At 54.2% G+C, this 20,345-nt stretch overlaps 7 protein-coding genes across 7 annotated transcripts; 2 read left to right on the top strand and 5 right to left on the bottom strand.

Annotated features, from left to right (window-relative positions):
• Positions 1–635: 635 nt before the first annotated feature.
• Positions 636–2,255, bottom strand: PG985_014614 (uncharacterized protein; the record flags this gene model as incomplete). Its single annotated transcript, XM_066834380.1, has 1 exon — positions 636–2,255. The coding sequence occupies one exon, from the start codon at positions 2,253–2,255 to the stop codon at positions 636–638; it is 1,620 nt and encodes a 539-aa protein (XP_066679120.1).
• Positions 2,256–3,211: 956 nt separating this feature from the next.
• On the bottom strand, positions 3,212–4,477 carry PG985_014613 (uncharacterized protein; the record flags this gene model as incomplete). The annotated part of the gene is made up of 1 exon (XM_066834379.1): positions 3,212–4,477. The coding sequence occupies one exon, from the start codon at positions 4,475–4,477 to the stop codon at positions 3,212–3,214; it is 1,266 nt and encodes a 421-aa protein (XP_066679119.1).
• Positions 4,478–5,443: 966 nt separating this feature from the next.
• Positions 5,444–6,571, bottom strand: PG985_014612 (uncharacterized protein; the record flags this gene model as incomplete). The annotated part of the gene is made up of 1 exon (XM_066834378.1): positions 5,444–6,571. The coding sequence occupies one exon, from the start codon at positions 6,569–6,571 to the stop codon at positions 5,444–5,446; it is 1,128 nt and encodes a 375-aa protein (XP_066679118.1).
• Positions 6,572–7,697: 1,126 nt separating this feature from the next.
• PG985_014611 (uncharacterized protein) lies at positions 7,698–9,206 on the top strand (the record flags this gene model as incomplete). The annotated part of the gene is made up of 4 exons (XM_066834377.1): positions 7,698–7,982; positions 8,219–8,583; positions 8,639–8,737; positions 8,819–9,206. 4 exons carry the CDS (start codon positions 7,698–7,700, stop codon positions 9,204–9,206), a joined length of 1,137 nt encoding a protein of 378 aa, XP_066679117.1.
• Positions 9,207–9,749: 543 nt separating this feature from the next.
• On the bottom strand, positions 9,750–14,304 carry PG985_014610 (uncharacterized protein; the record flags this gene model as incomplete). The annotated part of the gene is made up of 5 exons (XM_066834376.1): positions 9,750–11,029; positions 11,101–11,275; positions 11,317–11,483; positions 11,588–11,818; positions 11,880–14,304. The coding sequence occupies 5 exons, from the start codon at positions 14,302–14,304 to the stop codon at positions 9,750–9,752; spliced, it is 4,278 nt and encodes a 1,425-aa protein (XP_066679116.1).
• Positions 14,305–15,098: 794 nt separating this feature from the next.
• Positions 15,099–17,660, top strand: PG985_014609 (uncharacterized protein; the record flags this gene model as incomplete). Its single annotated transcript, XM_066834375.1, has 5 exons — positions 15,099–15,423; positions 15,575–15,774; positions 16,123–16,336; positions 16,360–16,548; positions 16,603–17,660. The coding sequence occupies 5 exons, from the start codon at positions 15,099–15,101 to the stop codon at positions 17,658–17,660; spliced, it is 1,986 nt and encodes a 661-aa protein (XP_066679115.1).
• A 280-nt stretch (positions 17,661–17,940) lies between these two features.
• Positions 17,941–20,225, bottom strand: PG985_014608 (uncharacterized protein; the record flags this gene model as incomplete). Its single annotated transcript, XM_066834374.1, has 7 exons — positions 17,941–18,893; positions 18,964–19,050; positions 19,100–19,141; positions 19,201–19,346; positions 19,405–19,566; positions 19,646–19,841; positions 19,958–20,225. 7 exons carry the CDS (start codon positions 20,223–20,225, stop codon positions 17,941–17,943), a joined length of 1,854 nt encoding a protein of 617 aa, XP_066679114.1.
• Between the last annotated feature and the right edge of the window lie 120 nt (positions 20,226–20,345).

The following is a 20,345-nucleotide window of genomic DNA, read 5'->3' as shown; positions in this document are numbered from 1 at the left end:
TCACCGTGGCGAACCATCTTATATTACCTCTCTTCGTCCACCTGTCTAACGTCGTGTCATACTCTTCCACAAGCGTCATTTCATTATGCGAGAAAGCCAACGTGCGTGACCGTGACTACGAGAGTTGGCTAAACGTAGCTTGAGAGGTATCTACTAGTGTCGCTTGAGACCGGCAGTTGAGCCGCCGCGGTCAATCCAGTGGCAGGGTTCATAGTCGACAGTTTTCGACTGCCATGCCGATGTCATTGGATCGCGAATCTGCCACCTTGAAAGAAAAGCACGCCTATCGTCTGATAGGAGCCTCGCCGGCTTAGCCCGACGTGTCATGCCCTCGCCAGCCATGAACAAAATGGTCGCAGCTTGGCTCTATATGCCACTCGTATCTCACAAGTCAGATCTGCACGAACAGGGCCAATTGTTTTAATCCTTTTTTTTTTTTTTTTTTTTTTTTTTCCTCTACTAAATACTCTCTCTGATTACAATCTCTGGTGTTTTCCATCTGTAGGAAAGGTATACGCACTGGGTAGGTGGTGGTGGTGGCGGGCGGGAAAGGGACTTACTCACAATCCTAGGGGGGAGCGGAGCGGTGTGTCGGACCACTCGCCAACAGTCTTTCGCCGGATCGCCGAGTAACCTTAGTAGCAACAATCGCACATCCCCCAAGCGTCGTACCACTCCATGAACTCGCCCCACCATACGTCGTCCCAGTAATGTTCCCAGGCTTCTTCCCAGGCGTCTTTGCCTCCCGGGCTCACCACATCTCCCCACAGCAGTTCCCACATCTCTTCATTTCGCCGGGCGACTTCCTGGGCATGGACAGGATCTTCTTCCCCTTCAGGTTTACCAGCATTGGCGCCATGATGATGGGAGTCTTCATCATCGCCATCCTCCTTCTCCATACCGAGGAACTCCCAGTTGTCGTAGGACGCCACCAGAGCGATGAACTCGGGGCCCTGGACGACGGAGGGATTGATGCGCGCCAGCGCCCCGGCGAGCGAGTCCCCGCCCACGATCTTGAGGAACTTCTGGTGCCGCAGCTGCTCGGGCTGTTCCGGATCCTCGGCCGACGAGGGCGGAAGGAGCCGGAAGCCGTCACCGCCGCCGCTGATCTCCTCTCCGCCCCGGTACCAGGCGAGCGGCATATCCTTGCCGATCTGCAGGAACATCTCGGCGAAGAGCCTGGCCATGTCGAAGGCCGCCCTGGTGTCCCGCAGCCGCCGCTTCTGCTTGTGCCGGAACCCGCGGGCGCGGCTCGAGGACAGCTTCTCGGCATTCGCCATGCAGGGGCAGAAGACGGCGCCGTGGAGCCGGGCGCGGAACGGCTCGGGCCCTAGGCAGTCCGCCATGGCGCCGGCGCCCAGGCAGTCGGCCGCGACCCGCTCGCGCCCCCGGGCCAGGAACTTGTCGTACCAGGCCGCCGCATCGGGGCTGCGCACGTCGGCCGTGACGGGACAGATGAGTTGGGTGACCTCGCGGACCCGCCGCCGCAGCCACTGCTGGCAGTGCCGCGACGGGTCGCGCTTGTCGCAGGGGGGGAAGGTCAGGGCGCACTCGGAAAACTTGCGCAGGATCTGGTAGTACGTGCAGCGCTGGCAGTAGCGCCGGGCGCCGGGGTCCTTCTCGGCCGCCGTCAGGGTGACGCGCTGGAGGGCCTGCCGGGGCTGGTAGACCTGGGCGGCGCCCCACTCGCCGTCGTCGAGCGGCCAGGCTGTCGACTCCGCGAAAGGGCGGAATTTGGTGTCGGCCAGGAGCACGTCGTCGCAGCCGTCGCAGGTGGCCTTGGCTTGGCACTGGAAGCAGCGGTCCGGCCGGACGGCGTCGGAGTCGTCGTCGTCGGCGGCTAGGTAGGCCTCCCAGGCCTTCTGGAGGCAGTCGCGGCCGATGAGGTGGCCGCAGCGCATGACGACGGTGCCTTCCAGGCCGTGTTTCTCGTAGAACTCCTGCTCCGTCTTGGCGGCTTTCTCGTTGCCGGCGAGGGCGCACTCGGTTTCGACCATCTCGCCGACGCAGCTCGAGATGTCCAGGGTGCGGCGGCAGACGACGCAGTCGGCGTGCAGGGTCGGTGCCCCCTCTTGGCCGGCCATCTCCAAGTACTGGGCGAAATCGAGGATGCAGCGCGAATGGATCGCTCCCTTGGGGATCTTGGCCAGGACCAATGCATTCTTGGCATTGGCCCAGGAAGTCTGCGTGGGGATCCAGCTCTTGAGAAGACTGGCCGCCCAAGAGAAGGTGGAGGGTGCCTCGAGAGAATCCATGATGGGTCAAAGTAAGGTTGGGAGGTTGAAGATGGTGTAGGTGTCGATAGTTGCGGGAAGCTTTTGAATGCTTTTTGTTTGTTGTAGGTGTGGTGTAAATGTTCAGTGGTCGTGGGGGTCGGTTGTGAACTTGGGTGTGTTTGTTGAGGATGATATCAGAGTCGATGGTTGTTGGAAACTGATGGTTGCAAGCACGTATACCTTATGTATATGATGAAAAGGACTACTTGGACTGGAATGTCAGAGCGTTAATATATGTTTCTGAACATCCATCGGAGAAAGGATCGGGTCCTGGGTTCTGGTGGCTATACCCGAAAAAGGGTCGAGAGAGTTTATAGCCTTATGGTTGCACCAAACTTTATTGCTACTCGACCATCTAATCAACGGCTTCTAGGTTTGTTATATTTCTCCTGCAACCAAATCATGGGGCGGGCGGGCCAGTGTGTGCGCATTCCTTGGACGTATTTGCAGTCACTGCCCGCCCCAGCGGGTCTATCTGCCTACCAAGTGTTTACTTAGAGTGGCCCGATATCTCCGATACCTATACTACAGCCCGTTCCTTGTCAGCCAGTGATGGTACCTCCGCTAAATGAGATATAGCGCAGTGCCCTTTGTCGCACGACAAAATAAATGAGCAACTCAACCAAGCAAGTCAATGCCATCGCCGTTGCATATAGTGGTCCTCCGAACCCCCCATCACGACGGACTATCAGAGACAGAAGCCGATATATCTACTTTTCAGCAGCTTTCGCACGTGAAGTCAAAACCAGGGGTTTGAGGCAGCAACTGTGAGTCTCGTAAATCCAAAAGGGGCTCAGTTTATTTTGAGTAGCATCACACAGATTTGCTTGATTGGCCTTCAATGGCATTGGTTTTGTTACTTTTATCTATTAGAAAGACAATATGTAACTAGAGAACCCCCTCGAGGGAAAATCCCTCCCAGATCAGCTTGCCCATTATTTCCATTCAACCCCCTGAATTGTCCTATGCGCGGAAAACCCGCCCGCCTGATACAAGGCCTTGACCCACGCGACGAGCTCGACCGCCGTGGGCTCCACCAGTATGTTGATGCGCTCGCTCGCCGCCTCGACCGAGTCCTCGCCCACCGTCATGAGGAAGAGCTGGACGGCGCGGCGGGTGGCGCCGTCGAGGTGGGGACCCTGCTCGAGCTGGTACTCGGGCAGGTGGCGCTCGAAGGGCACCTCGAGCCCGCGGTACCAGGCGACGGGCATGCGCATCTGGATGCGCTTGCCGAACTCCTCGGCGTAGAGCTCCGCCATGACGAACCCGCGCTGCATGTTCTCGGCCCGCAGCACCAGGTCGGCATGGCCGCCCGGGACGTTGGCGGCCGCGTCGAGCTGGCGGCAGGGCCGGAACGCGCCCTGCGCCGCGTCCCGCACGAATTCCTGCTCTAGCACGTACGCCGCCAGCTTCTGGCGCTCCTCGAGGAACTCGGCCTCAAGCGCCGCCCGCCGCCGAGGGTCCCGCACATCCTTGGCCAGCGGGTAGACGAGCAGGGCCACCTCGGCCACCTTGCGCCGCAGCCAGGGGTCCACGTTGCGCTGCCGCCACATCTCGTGGTTGGCGTTCTCCATCGGCGGGACCGGTAGGATCTGGCCGCCCGGGGCTGGGGGGTAGCAGTTGCCCGCGTGGCAGCTTGGGAAAGTCAGGTAAATCTCGGCAAACTTTCGTCGCACCTGCCACTCGGCGCATCGGTGGCAGAAGCGTGGGACGTCGGGGTCGTTTTCCTTGGGCGTCAGCCCCACCTTGGCCTGGAATTCTCGGTAGGGCTGGAACTTAGCCGGGTCCAGCGGCCACGGCACGGGGTCGAAGGTCCCCTCGGCCAAGATCCTGGGACACCCGGCGCACTTGGTGTCGGTCTTGCAGTAGTTGCACATCCTCGCGCTCATGTCAGGGTGCTCGGCCTGCGCCTCCCTGCAATCCCTGCCCGTCAGGTGTCCGCAGGGGAGGACCACTGTCCGTTCCAGGCTGTGCTTCTCGTAGAACTCCGCCTTAGTCTTCGCCTGCTGGTCCGATGGGAGGCTGCACTCCGCCCGGATCAGATCGCCGACCTTGGTCGAGATGTCCAGGTCGTTAAAGAGGCATACTCCACACCGGGCCTCGATGATCGGGTACCCGGGCTGACCAGCTCTCTCTAGATGCTGGATAAAAGAAGGGATATAAAGCCCCTCTACTACTTCCGCTTGGCCTGGACCAGCCATGATGATGTATGAAATATTCGTATCAGAAACGGGCGGAAAGATGTTATCGCGCTTGGTAACGAAGAGTTCCTAACAGGCTTTTAATCTCATGGGCAGTTTTTTCGCATCCCAAATACGAATATATACTTGTAAGCATTAGAAAACTAAGCCTTTGATTGGTATACAAAGTATCTTCCGTCCAAAATTGGAACAATGCCATCGCAACAAAAGCATTATTTTATCGGCCTTTGTGGTCACTGTGCCCTTTTCGCCTGAAAGCAAAATAATCGTATGTCTCTTCCAAGAACTTTCCCATGATTCGACTGCAATCTCGAGTCATGATCAGCACTTGTAGCCACTGATTAAGGGTACTAATAAGGAAAGGGGATTCTGTAGTGTAGCATCGGCTAGAACATCTCCTTTTTCTTAGCTATGTCACGTTGGAGTTTTGCTGCGGCTGACTGGCATCGAACAGAATCTAAAGTGAATGAAAACATGAATATTAGCTTGGATGGTGGAACTTGAAAAGTGTACTAAATACATGACCCCAAAGGGCTGTCGCGATACACTGTAACGTTTTTGCTCTGCAGAAAAAGGGGCAGCGGCTGTAGCCTGGTTCCGACGAGAGCGAGCGGTGTTCAGGAGACGTCAAGGAGCGTCGGCAGTCACGGATGAAATATTGGCACACCAGGCGTTCACAAGGTGACACATAAGTCACGAAATCTATTGGTCGCTTTTGCATAGAATATAATCATTTGAACTAGACGAATTGACTCTCTCTCATAAGGTTTTTTTCACGTCTAACTTTATTATTCTCTATTACCCGACGCAAAAGTGCTTACACACATACCTTACGCAAACTTTGCCCTTCGTCTCATCGATTATCGTAAATATCGAGGACATTTGATTATGAGCCCAAAGTAGCGCCGAAGCTAGTTTCTCTCCCAGCAAGGACACACATTCCATATACTCCCATCTCTTCTTCTCTTACCAGAGTGGGAAGTTGGGCAAGGCTAGGGGGTTGACTTGGGACAACCCCTGGATGAAGGTCTCGGCGCCAGCCGCTTCCGCGAACGTCTGTCTTTTCGCGTCGGCATCCTTCGGGCTGAGCGCCGGCCGGGGGCGGAACTGCTCGTCGCCCCGGAACCACCCCATGGTCGAGTGGTGGATCTGGCGGTGCCCGTCCCAGAGGGCCCGCTGCAGGGCCCGGCCGATGCCGGCAAACTCGTCCTGCGAGAGGGGCGCGGGCTCCTCCTCTTGTTGCTGCCCGCACGGGAGGAAGACGACGCGCCGCAGCGGGCCGACGAGGTCCTCGTCCTCCATGAACCGGGCCACAAACGCGCGGCGCTGGGCGGCGACCGACAGCTCCTCGTACGCGGCGCGGGGGCGGTCCCGCATGTCGACCAGCGAGGGGTACACCAGCTGGGCGAGGCGGGTCAGCTGCTGGCGGATCCATGGGTCGACGTTCGCGTCGCGCCATGCCCGGTGGTCGGCCGGAAACGCGGCGCCCCCTCCATTGCGAGCCGCGTGGCAGGCGAGGCATGGGGGAAAGAGCACGGTCATGCGGGTCCACTGGTGAATTAACTGCTTCTGGAGGCAGTCCTTGCAGAACCGCAGCGTCCCCGGGGCGATCTCCGCCGCGGTCAGCGTCACGGAAGACATGAACCCTTTGTAAGGAGCATAGTCCAAGGTATTCAGCGGCCACGGAACTATCTGTGTGCCGAGATATATGATGTTGAGGGAGCATTGGTCACACGAGACGTCGGCCCGACACACCGGGCAGAAACCCACATTGCGATCTTCAAACCGGAGAAGGCAAGCTTCTCCCACAATGTGACCGCATCGAAGGACCTGGGCACGCTCTAGATTGTACTTCTCATAAAACTCCTCCCGCGAGTCCACAGGGTCCACAGGATCTACGGCGGCGAGCTCATCCTTGATCATGTCGCCCACGCACGCAGAGATGTCCAGAACGGATTCCTTACAGACTACGCACGTACATTTCAATAAGGGCCCACTGGACAGTCCTGTATTGCCTATATGGGCCACCACATCGTGGATCCAGGCCGTGTCGACATCATGCGGGCTAGTGTAAGGTGTGTTGGAGGAAGACATGATGGCGTGTGATGCTGAGACCCTCGTAGTGTCGTTGCTCATGGGGAGCTAATCCATGTTCTGCCCTGCATCCTGCTATATATACTTCGTGGGTTTACAACAAAAAGTGCTATAATAGAGTAGGCACTTGTTGTAGCCTTGTAAACTGACGTGCATCGGCGACAAAGATCTTTCTTTGTTGTTATGATAATACAACTCGTTATGAACAAAGCCATATGGGTCGCTGACACTGGCATCAATGCCTTTGTATCGGCCCCCTAGCCAAGTGACGAATCGCCACCGTATTCTCCTCGAATCTATCCATGCTCAGACCTGGATAAATGTACCTGCTTACTTTAGCTGGTATCGAACTGAAAGCTTTGACCCTAAGATGTTGTTGTTCTCTGTTTTTGATATATGGCTTCCGTTTGGCGTTTCGTTGTCATGCAAGAGAGTAGTTTCGCTTAAGGCTACTACAACTGATGAGACAAGAACATGGTGAGCCTTTTTATTTTATTCTCTCGCTCTGGCTCGGTAGGAGTCTTGGCTAACACCACGCTTCGCGTCTCGGTATTGAGGACGCTGACGTGATATCAAATTCCAAGGCCAAAGGTATCGTAAACGTGAAGTTACGCGGTTCCAAGAAACAATCTTACAGCCTCGTTTTCTAGTTGCCCGCTCGTTCGCTGACTGTTGGACTTGGACGGGGTGAGTGGAACAGTGACCTGAGCGGGGACTTCCTTGGTGAGCTCGAGGCCTCTTGCAGTCCTTTCCTAAGGAATGCCCAGGCTTACGTACGACCGGCGTCGCCCATATATAAAGAGGGGACAGACACCCATCCAACGGGCCTGCATGAATGCAAGTCTGACATGGAGGTGGGGGCGTAATAGTGATACTGCGAATCATCCCTCTGCTTACGGGTCATGATCTCCAGAACTTGCTGGAGAGGTGGTGTACTCGGGGTTTTCCCAATGGCCCGCGTAGTCAATCAGGTCCACGTAAAGACACGGCTTTGGCTAAAATGTATGTCAACTTCTATTTTTCATTTGTTTCTTTTGTTTCTATATTTTGTTTTGTGATACCCGTTTACGCGCCCATCTATTCCGACCTGCGCATTCCGGGGCCGTGACGGTCCTGCCTTCCGAGCATGTCGTCAGCTCCCGTCGACCTTTGCAACGTCCCGCTCGGAACGCGACCGGATGGAACCTGGGACTTTGTCCACGTCCAGTCCCAGGAGAAAGTCGGCATCACGGTGTGCGTACTTCTTTCGGTCCTGGCCCTGCTGGTCGCTCTCCCCCGACTCTACGTCAACCGTCGACAACTACATATCGCGGACTGTCAGTCTCACAAGCGCCCTTGGTTTCGTCGCGTTCGGCAGTGCACTTACTTCCAAGATGCAGACTCTACTATTCTGGCCCTCGTGTTCACCATCGTAAATGCCTTGCTGGTTTCACTTCGTGATTGACCCTACCCTGTGCCGCCGTCGCCGCCGGAGCCACGTCACTAACACGACCGCAGACTCCCGGTATTACCGCCACGACTGGAACCTGCCGGTTTGCTGGTTCAACGCGGACTACTCCAAGGTACTACTTTAACCCAGCAGCAGGCGAGCGTCCGAAGGATGGTGTGTGTGTGTGTCCTCAAAGCTAATTTAAAGAATGCCAACAGTTGCAGTTCTGCCTGACGTTCTTCTCCACGTTCTGCCAGACCTTTCCCCGCGCCGCCATCTTCCTGCTGTACCGGCAGCTGTTCCAGGTCCCGTCCAGCCGCATCCAGATCGCCATCTGGGTCGGGCTGGCCTTGACCGTCCTGACCAACGTGCCCGACATACCCATCGCGGTATATGTCTATCGCCAATACGTCCCGACCGACGGGCGGTCGACCGACTTTCGCATACTGGGCCCCATCCAGGGCGCGCTGGCAGTGGGGCTCGACATTTTGGCCTTTGCCATTCCCCTGCCCATCATTCAGCGGCTCAATCTCTCCCCCAGGAAGAAACGGCTGCTGTTCCTTCTTTTTTCCACGGCCTCTATGTAAGTAACACGGACTAGTCGACTCATGGGTGGGCGATGCTGACCAATTTGACAGAGGCATTGTAGCTAGTATCGTGGCCCTCGTCTACAAGGTCAGACTATGGACAGACATGCACGAGATCATGTGGTTCCAGGGACCCGTATACATCTGCGCGTAAGTTCGATTTCTGGACCCCTACGCAACTGATGGGGAAGGACAACAACTGACGTGTAGGGCTTTGCTTACCTGCCACAGCCACGCCGAAGCCTGCATCTCCATCGTCGTCGGCTCGATGCCCGCCTTCTCCAACTTCATGAACCTCTACGTGCTCCAGTCCAGCGCCGTCAAGGGCATGCGGGCCAAGCTTCGAGCCGATAGCAAAAGTACGACGGAGCAGGGGTCCGGCGGAAGCCGCCGGGCGCGACCTCTGCGTGGTACGATCGGCTCCTCGTCTGAGCGCAAGAAGCGGCCTCCTTACTACGAGCTCACGGACGTGGGGAACACCATGAATTCGAGGTGCTCGGCGGGGGGCGGGGAGAGCAGAAATGCCAGGGCGGTGCGGCCGGGTCAGATTCTGAGGACTACGGATGTGAGGCAAGAAGTCCAGACTGGGTCTCCGAGTTCTGCAGATAACCTCGTGTAGCCTGGTTACCATGGGCTGGCTTCTTACCGGAGACACAATCTGGCAAAATAATATATAATCCGAAAGAAACAGTGTATTCATTCGGGGTCCATCCCCATTACACACTGGGAATCTTGTGCCCCCAGGCACTTGCTTAGTGAACATTACAGCAGAGTCCACACGGTCCCGCACTATAAATATTGAGATTCGCTTGTCGGTGCCCATTATCCTTGTTTTTTTCTTTTCTTTTGGCAAGGACTCCGACCCTAAGCAAGCTAAGGAGCTCTACAGGCGTAGGAGAGTCAACCAATGATTAGATAATAGGGGTTATGAGACATTGATTATCACAAAGACCAATGCAGCACTGGGAACAGTGTCGGAAAAGTCATAAGTTAGTGTCTCATAATGAATGATATTGCCAGGTCGCTGGCGCTGCGAATATGTAAGGAGCATGAGAAGGAAAACTGAAACGAATCTGTGTATTCCTGGAACCAATCGTTGAAACGAAGACTCGAACTGAAAGGAAAGGATGAAGAAGTCCTCCACAATGGATCAAGATAATGTTTACTGCCCGATCCCTCCCATCGACTGAAGCCCCGAAGGTCCCGGCCATTGTCCTTGATTCGAAGGAGTCGCACCGGGCTGAACCGTCCCAAATGCCCCGCCTATTTGACCCGAAGGAGGTGGCCCGCCACCGCCGCCGGTCTGCTGCTGCTGCTGCTGCTGCTGCTGTGGGTACCCCGCACCGGTGGTTTGGGGGCTACCGGCAGAGTACATGTCCTGGATGCTCCGTCTGAACAAGGGCGAATCTGCCCCAGTTGTTTGCTGCTGTTGTGGATATGTCACTTGCCGGCTTTGGGATGGAGGCGTATGTGGAAATGCCTCAGGTACGGCACCAGGCTGTTGGGTCATGGCGTTTTCGGGGGTTGGGCCGGGGCTGTTCCAAGCCTGCGGAGCATTCGGAGTCATCATCGACTGTGCCTGAGGCTGCTGTGCTTGAGGTTGCATCAACTGCATCTGCTGCGATGGGACGGCAAGCTGTTGTTGCTGCATCTGTGGCATTACCATCGGTTGTTGGACGTATTGGGGATACATCTGGTTCTGATAGTACCCTTGCGGTGCTACGCTTGCGTTGACATACTGCTGATTGCCCGATGCATACATGGGTTGGAATACAGGTTGTCCCGGGGTCATGGTCTGTTGTTGCGGCGTTGCAGGCTGCATCGATGGCGTAGTAGGTTGTTGAGCGGGGTCAGATCTGGCCCGCGCAGCATTGCGGAAGGCTTCTTTCTTGCTCTTCACAGTAGCGTGGCTTGTTGCTGTCCCGGCTGTGCCCTCGTTCATCAAACCCAAAATTGCTCGTACCTTGCCCTCTTGCGCCCGTGTCTCCGTGGTGGAGCCATATACCGAATTCATATAGCGGGTGAAAGCCAGGTATGCCTGCTGGACCGTCTCAAAATGCGACAATTTGAGGTGGACTACAGCGTCGGGTTTCAACACAGCCGTATGGCTGTTCCCCTGTGCTTCGAATTCAGCCAGCGCCAGCGCTGTCTGACAGGCGTTCCGGATCTGCCGGCCGTTCCACCGAGCATCTTTGTTCTCCTCGTAGTGGTTCTTGGCGAAAGACTCGATGTCGTCAACGACAATATTGCGCCCCTTGTCCTTAAAACGGCTCCGGATCATCTCGATGTTGATATCGAATATCTTGATGGTCTTATCACAGTCCAAGTCAGGGTAGTAAAGGCTGACGTGGATACGTGATGTGAAGGCTTCGTCAAAATCTCCGACTCGGTTCGTGGTCAAGAAGAGCACTCCAGCGTAATACTCAAGAACTCGAAGAAAGACTAAGGCATGATTGGGTTAGATTCTCTCTTTTCTCGCCGCAATTAATTAGGATAATGGATGGAGAACTGACCTGCCACGAGCCCATTTCGTTGAAAGTCTTCTTTGTTTCTCTGAGCCAGGAAGACGTCAGCTTCGTCCAAGAGCAGGATACAATCCCACCTGTTGGCTAAAGTAAAGTTGATATCCAGTGCTCTTTCTACTTCCTTTGCCGTTGTTCCCAGATCGCCTTCTCTACTGTCAGCGCTCTCTCATACTCTCAAATTTGTAGGTTTGTATCAGAGCTTACCGCATGTGATTTGGAACAGTGGTCTGTTGAACAGCTCGGCAACTCCCTCTGAATATTGTCAGCAAGGTTCATGATGCACCGGACTAGAGGGATCAGATCAATCTTACCAGCTGTGCTTGTCTTACCAACCCCCGGTGCACCATGTAAGAGGAGGATCAATCCCTTGCCTAGGGGTGCCTACTGTTAGCAAGTCCTGGCCGAATAGTTGAAGCCTTAGAGAACCGATCATTTAAATGGCTTTTAATTTGTCCAACGTCTGGGATTTGAGTACCTTTTCCCTTGACAATGTCCATCTGTGCTGCCTGGCCTGCCTTGTGCTCTTTGTCACGGAAATGCTGGGCGACCAAGGCCTGGATCATGGGCTTCTGCTTTTCCTCGAGGACGAGGTTATCAAAAGCCGTCTTGACTTCTCCTACTACAGATGAACCATCTTGGGCCTGGGGCCCTTGCAGGGGCTGGCGGTGGGCATATAGTTCAGTAAGGTAGGAGAGGTCAAGTTCCGCTGGATAGTCGAGTCAGCAAGAAACGAATGGATGCGTAAATCAACACCTTGGCGTACTTACCCCACTGGCGTTGACGAAGGACGAACCCAAAGACTCTATGTGACATGATGACTAGCTCATCATCGGAAATGGAATATCCTGTTCTACTCGCATCATTCTTGAGATCCTTCAAAAGCTGTGGGAAAACCGCAATCGATGGCTGGGTGTTCGTGCCATCGGAGCTCGGCAGAAGGCTGTTGACATAGCGTGATGTTTCCTTGCTATCGATGTAGTTGTCATCATAGACATTGTCGTACCTGCAGCATTCTCCGGTACAGTCGCCGTCGAACTCAGTATCATCCTCTTCTGACACAGGTTCACCAATGAGCATCTCAAGGGTTGGTTTCCACTGTTGTTTCTTTTCGTCGTCGCCAGAGAATGCTGTTTCAAAGTCAATGACCACCTGACTTTCGATGTCGTCACGAACCCCTAGTGTCGGTCCCGCATAATACATCGGCTTGATCCCCAGAACCTTGAGGAACATAGTTCCTCGGTTGATGAGATGCTGCCTGTAGCGTTTCTCTGGGGCCAATGACTCCAGGTCTTTCCAATCAGTGTCACTAACATCGTCCTTCCTCAAGGGATGCAAGCGTATTGGATATACAGGCAAGGAAGTAATATCCGCCTGCCCGTCGAACTGCTTGAAGTCGACCGTCTTGGAGACCGGGCCAATCCTTGACCCATCAAAGTCGACGTAGACACAGGTCATGCTGAAGAGACCCTTCTTCTTCGTTTTCTGGGTATCTTGAGAGTTATACCAAAGCCACAGATCCAACGGCTGGGCGTTTCGGTGACGAGGGCTGCTGACTTGGATCACTCGGTAAGCTTGGTTGCCATCTCGACTGATAACCACTTGACCGGGTCGAAACAAGTACCAGAGATCTGGGAAGAAGACTTTCTTGCACTCGTTAGTCTGGAGGTAAGTGATTTTGGCTGCTATCTCCGAATCCATGAATTCAAGGAGGATCTTGAGATGCTGCAATGCTGTTTCAGTTTGGTTCGGATCGTGAGGGTCATCCTCTTCCGCTTGCTCATGGTCCTCGTCTCCCGCCTCGGAGGCAAAGTCCTCTACCTCTCCATCATGCGTTTTAGCATGGTCTTGGGCAGTAATTGGGCCGTGATTTGATTCTGAGTCGTGGGAAGAACCATCTTTCACCACTGTGGAGTGCTTTTCCTGATCTTTCGTGTCCACCTGCCTGGCGTGAACATCGTCTGGTGATTCCGCGTCGTCATTCAAAGGGTCGATAGATTCCTGGTTGGTCGCAAACTTCTCTTCCAACTTTTTTACCGCCGATCGCAGATTGTCGTAACAGTGGAATAAACTCTTGAACGGTCTGACGAGCACAAATGACTCGTCACCGAGGTTATTGGTATCCACGGACAACATCCCAGCAAGAATGGATTTGAGCACCTCCGACTTTATTCTGATCCTCTCAGGGAGTGGTGCTTGGCCTTTGACCAAGGTTTTACCGAGATCTGAGTGTCGCGGCTTGTTGAACCTCCGTATTCGATGCGTAAATATCGATTTCGTGTCAATGTCGATAACAGGGTCTCCTACCAGCACATCTATAACACAATGCTCCCCCTCCGAAATCTGTGCAAGACGCTTGAACGTGAACCATTGGACATAATTTAGTTTCAAATCAAGCCCCGTCTCCTTATCGGGTCCAGCGTCGCTACCATGTTCGGCCTGGGCGTGAGACCCATGCTTCGTGGCAGCATTCGGTTTCCCAGTCTTGTGAAGACCTGCCCGGGCCGTCGCCTTTGCTTCTCTTTTTTGTTTTCGAGCCCCCACTTCTTCAAGAAGAAAAAGCCGATCCATGTCCCATTCAAAGTTTTGTCGAATTCGATTTCTTGCAGCGCTATAATCAATAGCCTTGTCGAACTCGTCCTTTACTTCCCTCCCCTGGGGAAGTGGGAATGCAGCATGCTCAAAGGTGAGTTCAAACGGGTTTGGGCGTTGGTATCGGGGGACGGAGTCATACGTCCACTCCATGCTCCAAGGCCCAAACTCGACTCGCTTATCCCTACGGGGAAGAGAATGTGGCTGGAGAGTACCCCATATCGCCGGACTCTTGGTCGACTCCCATTCCTTTCGATGTTTGAGCAGAAATGCTTCCATCCGTCTATACTTTTCCATGTCCGGACTGATTCCAGAACTGTCCACCGAGGCCATTTCAGGGATAGACTCTTTGGCGCTGGCTTTATCATTCTGAGAGTCGACGCCATTCTGAGCTTGTTCCTCGGCCACTTTCATGTTCGATTGGGCAGAGACGCCACCGGGTTCGTAACCTTTACCAGGATTCTCAATGTGTTCCGCGATCATGCGAAGCTGGTCTCTCGGGATTGAATCCATAGCGACGTTAGTGTCGGGGCTTCCCGCAATTTGACTGTCTTTTTCAGTCTGGGGCATGGCCTCATCAGCTGCTGGAGTTGCTGAAGCCATTGCGAGACTGATTACTTCCGTGGGAAAGGGAATAAAACAGTGAGATGAACACGATTAACCCATTGCGTCGCGAAAGACAGACTATTTGTCCACAAAGAAGTTATTGCGGGGGTAATGCAGTATCTCCTGGGATGTCCGCCAGCCTGCTTATCTAGCGTCATCCCAGCAGAAAGGGGTGTAGGGGTTTGTCCAATGAACGTAAGGCGACGTGTGTGTTTGATTAACTTGGGCACCAGGATACCACACACACCTCCACGGAACGCCGCCCAGCCTTCCTCGGCCCTGGAGTAGAAATATGGCCCATTTTAAACGAGTGTTACATCGTACTGACCAATGGGGTAGATGTTTTAGCAAGACAAACAGGGTAAAATAAATTGCGCTTGGTCTCCGTCGAACAATTTGATCTTACTATTTTTAGTCTCTGGTGTGCTTTTTGAAATTGATTTTCAGGGAGGGAGGACATAGGTATACAGTGTGTGTAGGGTGGCGCCCCTCGCAGCTGCTGGGCCGGATGGTTAGCGAATCATTGCCCCAGTCCAAACGCACTCATCCTGCAGTGAGACAAGTCACAACGCCCGGTAATGGTACGACCCTTGCATAAATGCCGCAAACAATGACCTTTCCTAAGTCTGGGCAGAAACCCAAAGCCGCTGCCTGATCAGCATTGCATTTGGTGGTATGACATTGTTGCTAGAATCCCCCTCATTTCCTCAATAAGGACATTGAAGATGACTCTGCCATAGTGCTGAATATCCCAAATCATCCAGCCCCTAATTAAGTCTTGTTTTGAATTCATGGCTTCCAACAGCTCAGAACGGCCGCCAACTGTTTGGTATATGGATAACAGGCTTTCCCCAGTGCACCCAATGTTTAACAATGCACCTGTCCATTACGATGCAGCATTGCAACAATACGTACCAAATGGAGGTACTGTAGCAACCGCGAGTGCGGTCACCAATCTGCTATCGATAAGCCAGCCGCCGCCTCCTAGACCCGAGTGGACCACTCTCCGGGCCATGAGGTTCTGGGACGCCATGTTCTCCGACGCGATGGCCAGGTTCCGATCAACAGTAGATGTGTCCAAAGGGCGTCCTCGACAATACAACATCCATGAGGCCAGTAAATCTTTTTTTTTTCCTTCTCTTTTCTTAGATAAGTTATATTTTATCCTCTTCGTTTCTTGTTATATCTGTTTCGCGACTCTCGGTTTATTTTTATTTCGTACGATAGAATGTGTATACTCATAAAAACCAGGCTAGTGATTGGGAAGCTGTATATGCGATCCTAGAGCGAGCACGTAACGATTACAAAAGTAGGGGAGGGCCTGTTGGCTGGTGGCGGCGGGTTAGACGGAAAGTGGCCGATAACGCAGTGACTCCTTTACAAGGGATTACAGCTATGGCTTCGAAGATGGCTCCAGACGACCCCTTTTCGACCCCTGTGCTTGGTGCGGTAGGAATCTTGCTAGATGTGAGTGTAACCCTCTCTCAGAGTCGGCACTCATACTCGAGCCAGCGACTGTCAGTTGTTTTATCACAGTTGCATGCTGTGATTCATCAAGATCTGTCCAGGTACGTAAATCCTACGAGCACATAGGTCAAAATGAAAATGAGGCTATCGAGAGTGCCTGTCGCTGTTGGTTCCACTAACAATGTTGGCATAAACGTTTGAGACAGCGTTGATTCCAATGGAATAGCGTTAGTGACAGCGGCAGCAGTTTGGTCAAATATAGATTGCGAGCAAAAGCTAATACCAGACAGACAGAAATGACGAGGGCGTTCCTGAAGAACAGAATATCTGGCTCACTAAGTCTAACAGGCTGCCAACCAAGCTGCTGCTGTTAGAAAACAGGTGATCGAGACCTTTGATGGGGAGGGGTTCGAGAATCTGATCCCCATATTCTCGGACGTGGAGCTCTTCCTGGGGGAGATGTTCCGCGAAGACACAAACATTTACAACGCCTCGCTCGAGCTCACCGTTACCACACTCAAGGCAGTCGACCGCACTGTTGGTTTCTATATTAGCAACGAACGTAAGGAGCCCCTGTCACGTCAGCCCCTGTGGCCCAAATCGAGTATATGAAGCTCACAACTCTGCTGTGCACAGTGTTTCGAGGGGGTAAGGCGATCATGATGAGAGGAGAGTATGAGAAAGAGCTGGTCGAAAGTCTCAAGGACATCAACACAAAGAGTGAAAAGCTCTTGAGAGAAGCCTCGAAGTCTCATATGCACGAGGCTCACCTTTGTACGCATCCAAATCCTTGAGATGAGCGTTCGAGTCGCTAATTCTTGATCGTAGACTCCGAGCAAGGCCGAAGGCTGATGGGGACTATCCAAACAACAGTGGTCCATGGGTTTAACCACTTCGGTAGCCTGTTGACCGAGCACACTAGGAGAATGGATATCCTCATAGAACAGAACCGTGAGAGTCACGCAGCTATCAGATATCTCTTGGTGGAGAACGAGCGGTTGCGCTCCACATCTCCAGGGTTGCCCAGCCCCTGGCACCCACCCGCCTTACCGGCTACAGCCTTCGTCCACGCCCCACTTGCACTTCCGGCCCCAGCGCCGTATGTTACCCAGGAGGAGCTTCAAACGAAGCTGGGGATGTCCGAAACTGGCTTGGACGACATTCTCTTCATTTTTGACAAGAAGAGCGACTTCCCGTCGCGTCAACGTCTCCAAACTGAACAGATCATCCAGCATCAACTGTTTGCTGACTGGGTCGTGTCTGCATCCTCCTCAAAGATACTTGTCCAATGGGAGCCACCACTACCTCGGACCATCGCCGACCTCTCGCCGCTGTCTCTCTTCTGCGCGAACCTGGTACAGGTTCTGGGTGCTCACGACCGCTTTATATCAATTCAATGGTTTTGCGGTCGGCATCTGCGAGGCAGCGGGAACGGCAACGCTATGCTAGTGAGCCTGATTGCGCAGCTCCTGCGCGTGCATCACGGTGGCTTCGATATGCAGGCACTATCACATGCATTCGATATACCGGCTTTGCTGGAATCAAGGGACACCGATGGCCTTATAGGCCTCCTGGAATGGCTGGTACGGGCCCTGCCACAGACGGTAACGCTATTCTGTCTCATCGACGGCGTCATCTTGTACGAGCGGCCCGAGCATTGGGCATCAGCCGAGCCGGTGCTGTTGTGCCTCTTGCAGCTGGCTAACGGTTCAGCCGCGGGGGCAACTGTGAAGGTCCTGTTCACAAGTACGCCGGGCCCGCCCACCGTTCGCGCGGCGTTCGAAGAAGAAGGGCTCATCATCAACGTGGAGACGTTGCCCCATTTGGCAGTGGCGCCGAGTGATGTGCGGTTCGCAAGGGAGTTGGGGCAAGAGCTTGGCAACTAATTCCCTTAGTCTTCTTTTGTACTTGTGTTTGGCCTGCGATCCTGGTATCATGTTAAGACGGGGAAGAGCCACCAGGTCTAAGTGCTACTCAAAACTCTAGTTGCTCAAGTCGTCGATCATTACAAGGACCTTTATAGTAGCCAGTTAGCTCACTATGTATATCTCTCCTCTTGGGTGGTGATATCTCTTTATTTCGGCCGAATACTTCATTTATCAATCTAACAGGATACATCAGATTCTGGCAGTGCAGATAAAGTATCTGGACCACCAGATAATCCACTCAACCATAAAATGGCCGTAACTTGAACTCGGGGTCCTCTTCAGGGGCGCCCTCAACCGGCACATCCAAGAACCTCGGCTCGATATACCACGAAGGATCCCCCTGAAGCTCCTCAGAGCTGGAGTCCTCCTTCTTGAGCTGCGTGACACTCCAGCCGTTACCCAGCCATTTCATGCTATTCACATCCGCCCCCTCCATATGTTCAAACTCAAAGTCCTCCCAGCGCGGCGCCCGCATCGCCTCAAGCGCATGCAACGTACTCCCAGGCCACAACCCCGTAATCCGGTCCCCGCTGCGGTACCACGAATTGCAAGGATCCGTGTAGACCGTATTCTTGAAGTAAGCGTCGCAGTACGCCGACCAGTCCGCGACCCGGTCCGCCTTGATACACATGGCCGCGTAGTCCTCGCGCTGCAGCTTGCGCAGGCACTTGACGATGTAGTCGCCCTCGGCCTCGAGGATGCGCGTCAGCGACCCGGACCCGATGGCCGAGTTGGGCCCCAGCATGAAGAAGAGGTTGGGGAACCCGTCGACAGCGACCGACAGGTACGCCTCCGGGTGCGGGTCGAACCGCTCGCTCAGCGTCTGGCCCCCGCGCCCTTCGATCGGGAAGGGCGGGGCCGAGGCGGCGTGGAAGCCGGTCGCGCAGACGAGGCAGTCGAGGTCGATTTGTCGCACCTCGGGTTCGCCGGAGCCGTTGGGGGACTGGGCTTTCACTTTCACCCCTTTGGGGTTGATGGACAGGATGCCGTCCGTGATGAAGCCCACGTTGGGCTCTACTAGGGCTTCGAGGTAGCCTGGGCCAGGGGTCGTGCGCCGGCAGCCGATGGCGAAGCTGGGGATCAGGAAGTCGGCGATCTCGGGCTTGGCGGCGAGGCGCTTCCGCATGGCGGTCCGGAACAGCTCAAGGGCTTCGCGCTGCATGGCTGAGTCGCGGAAGGAGACTTCGTGGACTGACGGGTGGGGGCTTTTCTTTAGCTACAGGCGTTCAGGGGGCTCAGGGGTAATTGAGTAGGTACGTACTTGTATTGCCGTCATCTTCTATGACCTTCCTGAAAGCATAGAACTTCTCGGGATTATTCGCAAACTCTTCCCTCTGCTCTTTGGAGACTGTGTTTGTCAGTAACATGATCCCTTTTGTGGGACGTGAGTCACTTACAGCCCAGCTCTTTAGGGTCCAATCCCAATTTCACCATTGCCGCTGCTCAGCCATTAGCTCAAAATACTTTCAAGTTGGACAGGTCAATCAGATGGACTCACCATCTCCGAATGGATTTGTGATCCAGGTCTTGCTCCTCACAAAACATGATAGATGCGCGCCTTCTATCTTCTGCAGGTTTGGGACGATCTGGATGGCGCTCGAGCCGTTTCCAATCACCCCTATTCGTTTATTCTTGAAGTCGTAGCTGGATTGGCTGTCAGTACAGTACCAAATGTGGAAGATTTCGTGTGGAGACTGCTCACTCTTCTTTCCAACGAGCCGAATGCATCACCTCGCCCTCGAACTCCTTCAGCCCAGGGATCTTGGGCCAGGCCGGATCGCTCAGGTTCCCCTTGGCGGCGATGACCACATCGGCATCGTCATCAAACACCTTGCCGGTGGCCAACTCTCGGACTTTGAGATACCTATACTCATGAAGAAGGTGGTCAGTTCGGTTCGCGGGTGTCTTCGTGCAGTGATCTGACACCCATGGTTGAGACGTACCACTTCTTGGCTCCCTCATCCCACCGGCAACTCTCCACCTCGTGCGAGAGCTTCACAAACCGCATGACCCCGTACTTGGTGGCCATGCGCTGAAGGTAAGCACAGATCTCGCGCTGCGGGGCATACAGGTTGGACCAGTCCGGGTTGGGGTCGAAAGAGTACTGGTAACTATGCGAAGGTATATCGCAGGCGCAGCCTGTGATGCCACAAAATGCACGTTAGTCAAGTCACTATGCTCCTGCCCCGGAGGTTTCGTCGGAAAAGGGGCAGCCCAGCTGACGAGGGTAGGTTATGGTGTTGTTATCAACTTACCCGGGTACCGATTGACGAACCAGGTGCCGCCAACCCCCTCATTCTTGTCGTAAATCTTGAGGTCGAAGTTGCGCAGGCGCTGCGGGATGCGGATGCCCAAGTAGATGCCCGAGTAGCCGGCGCCGATGACGCGAACCTTCATGGGCCGCTGGTTCTCTATCGGTACGTCCTTCAACGTTATCGGCCGCGGCTGGACCCTGGGCTGTTGCGTATTGGACTGGGATCCATTGCTCAATGTGGAGAGTATTGAGCCCATTGCGGCCTTCATCTTGACTCTGCTGTAACAAAAAAAAAGGAGAGAGAACAGAGCACGCAGAAAAAGGATGTACCGAGTTCACGATGTTGTTTGAATCAGGAAAGCGGCAGAAATGGACATCTATTTCAATTT

This window comes from Apiospora marii, assembly GCF_038362585.1.
Source record: "Apiospora marii strain CBS 49790 chromosome Unknown utg000011l_segment0_segment0, whole genome shotgun sequence".
NCBI lineage: Eukaryota > Fungi > Ascomycota > Sordariomycetes > Amphisphaeriales > Apiosporaceae > Apiospora > Apiospora marii.
The sequence above is the reverse complement of the archived record's forward strand: the minus strand, read 5'-3'. Positions and strand labels throughout refer to the sequence as shown.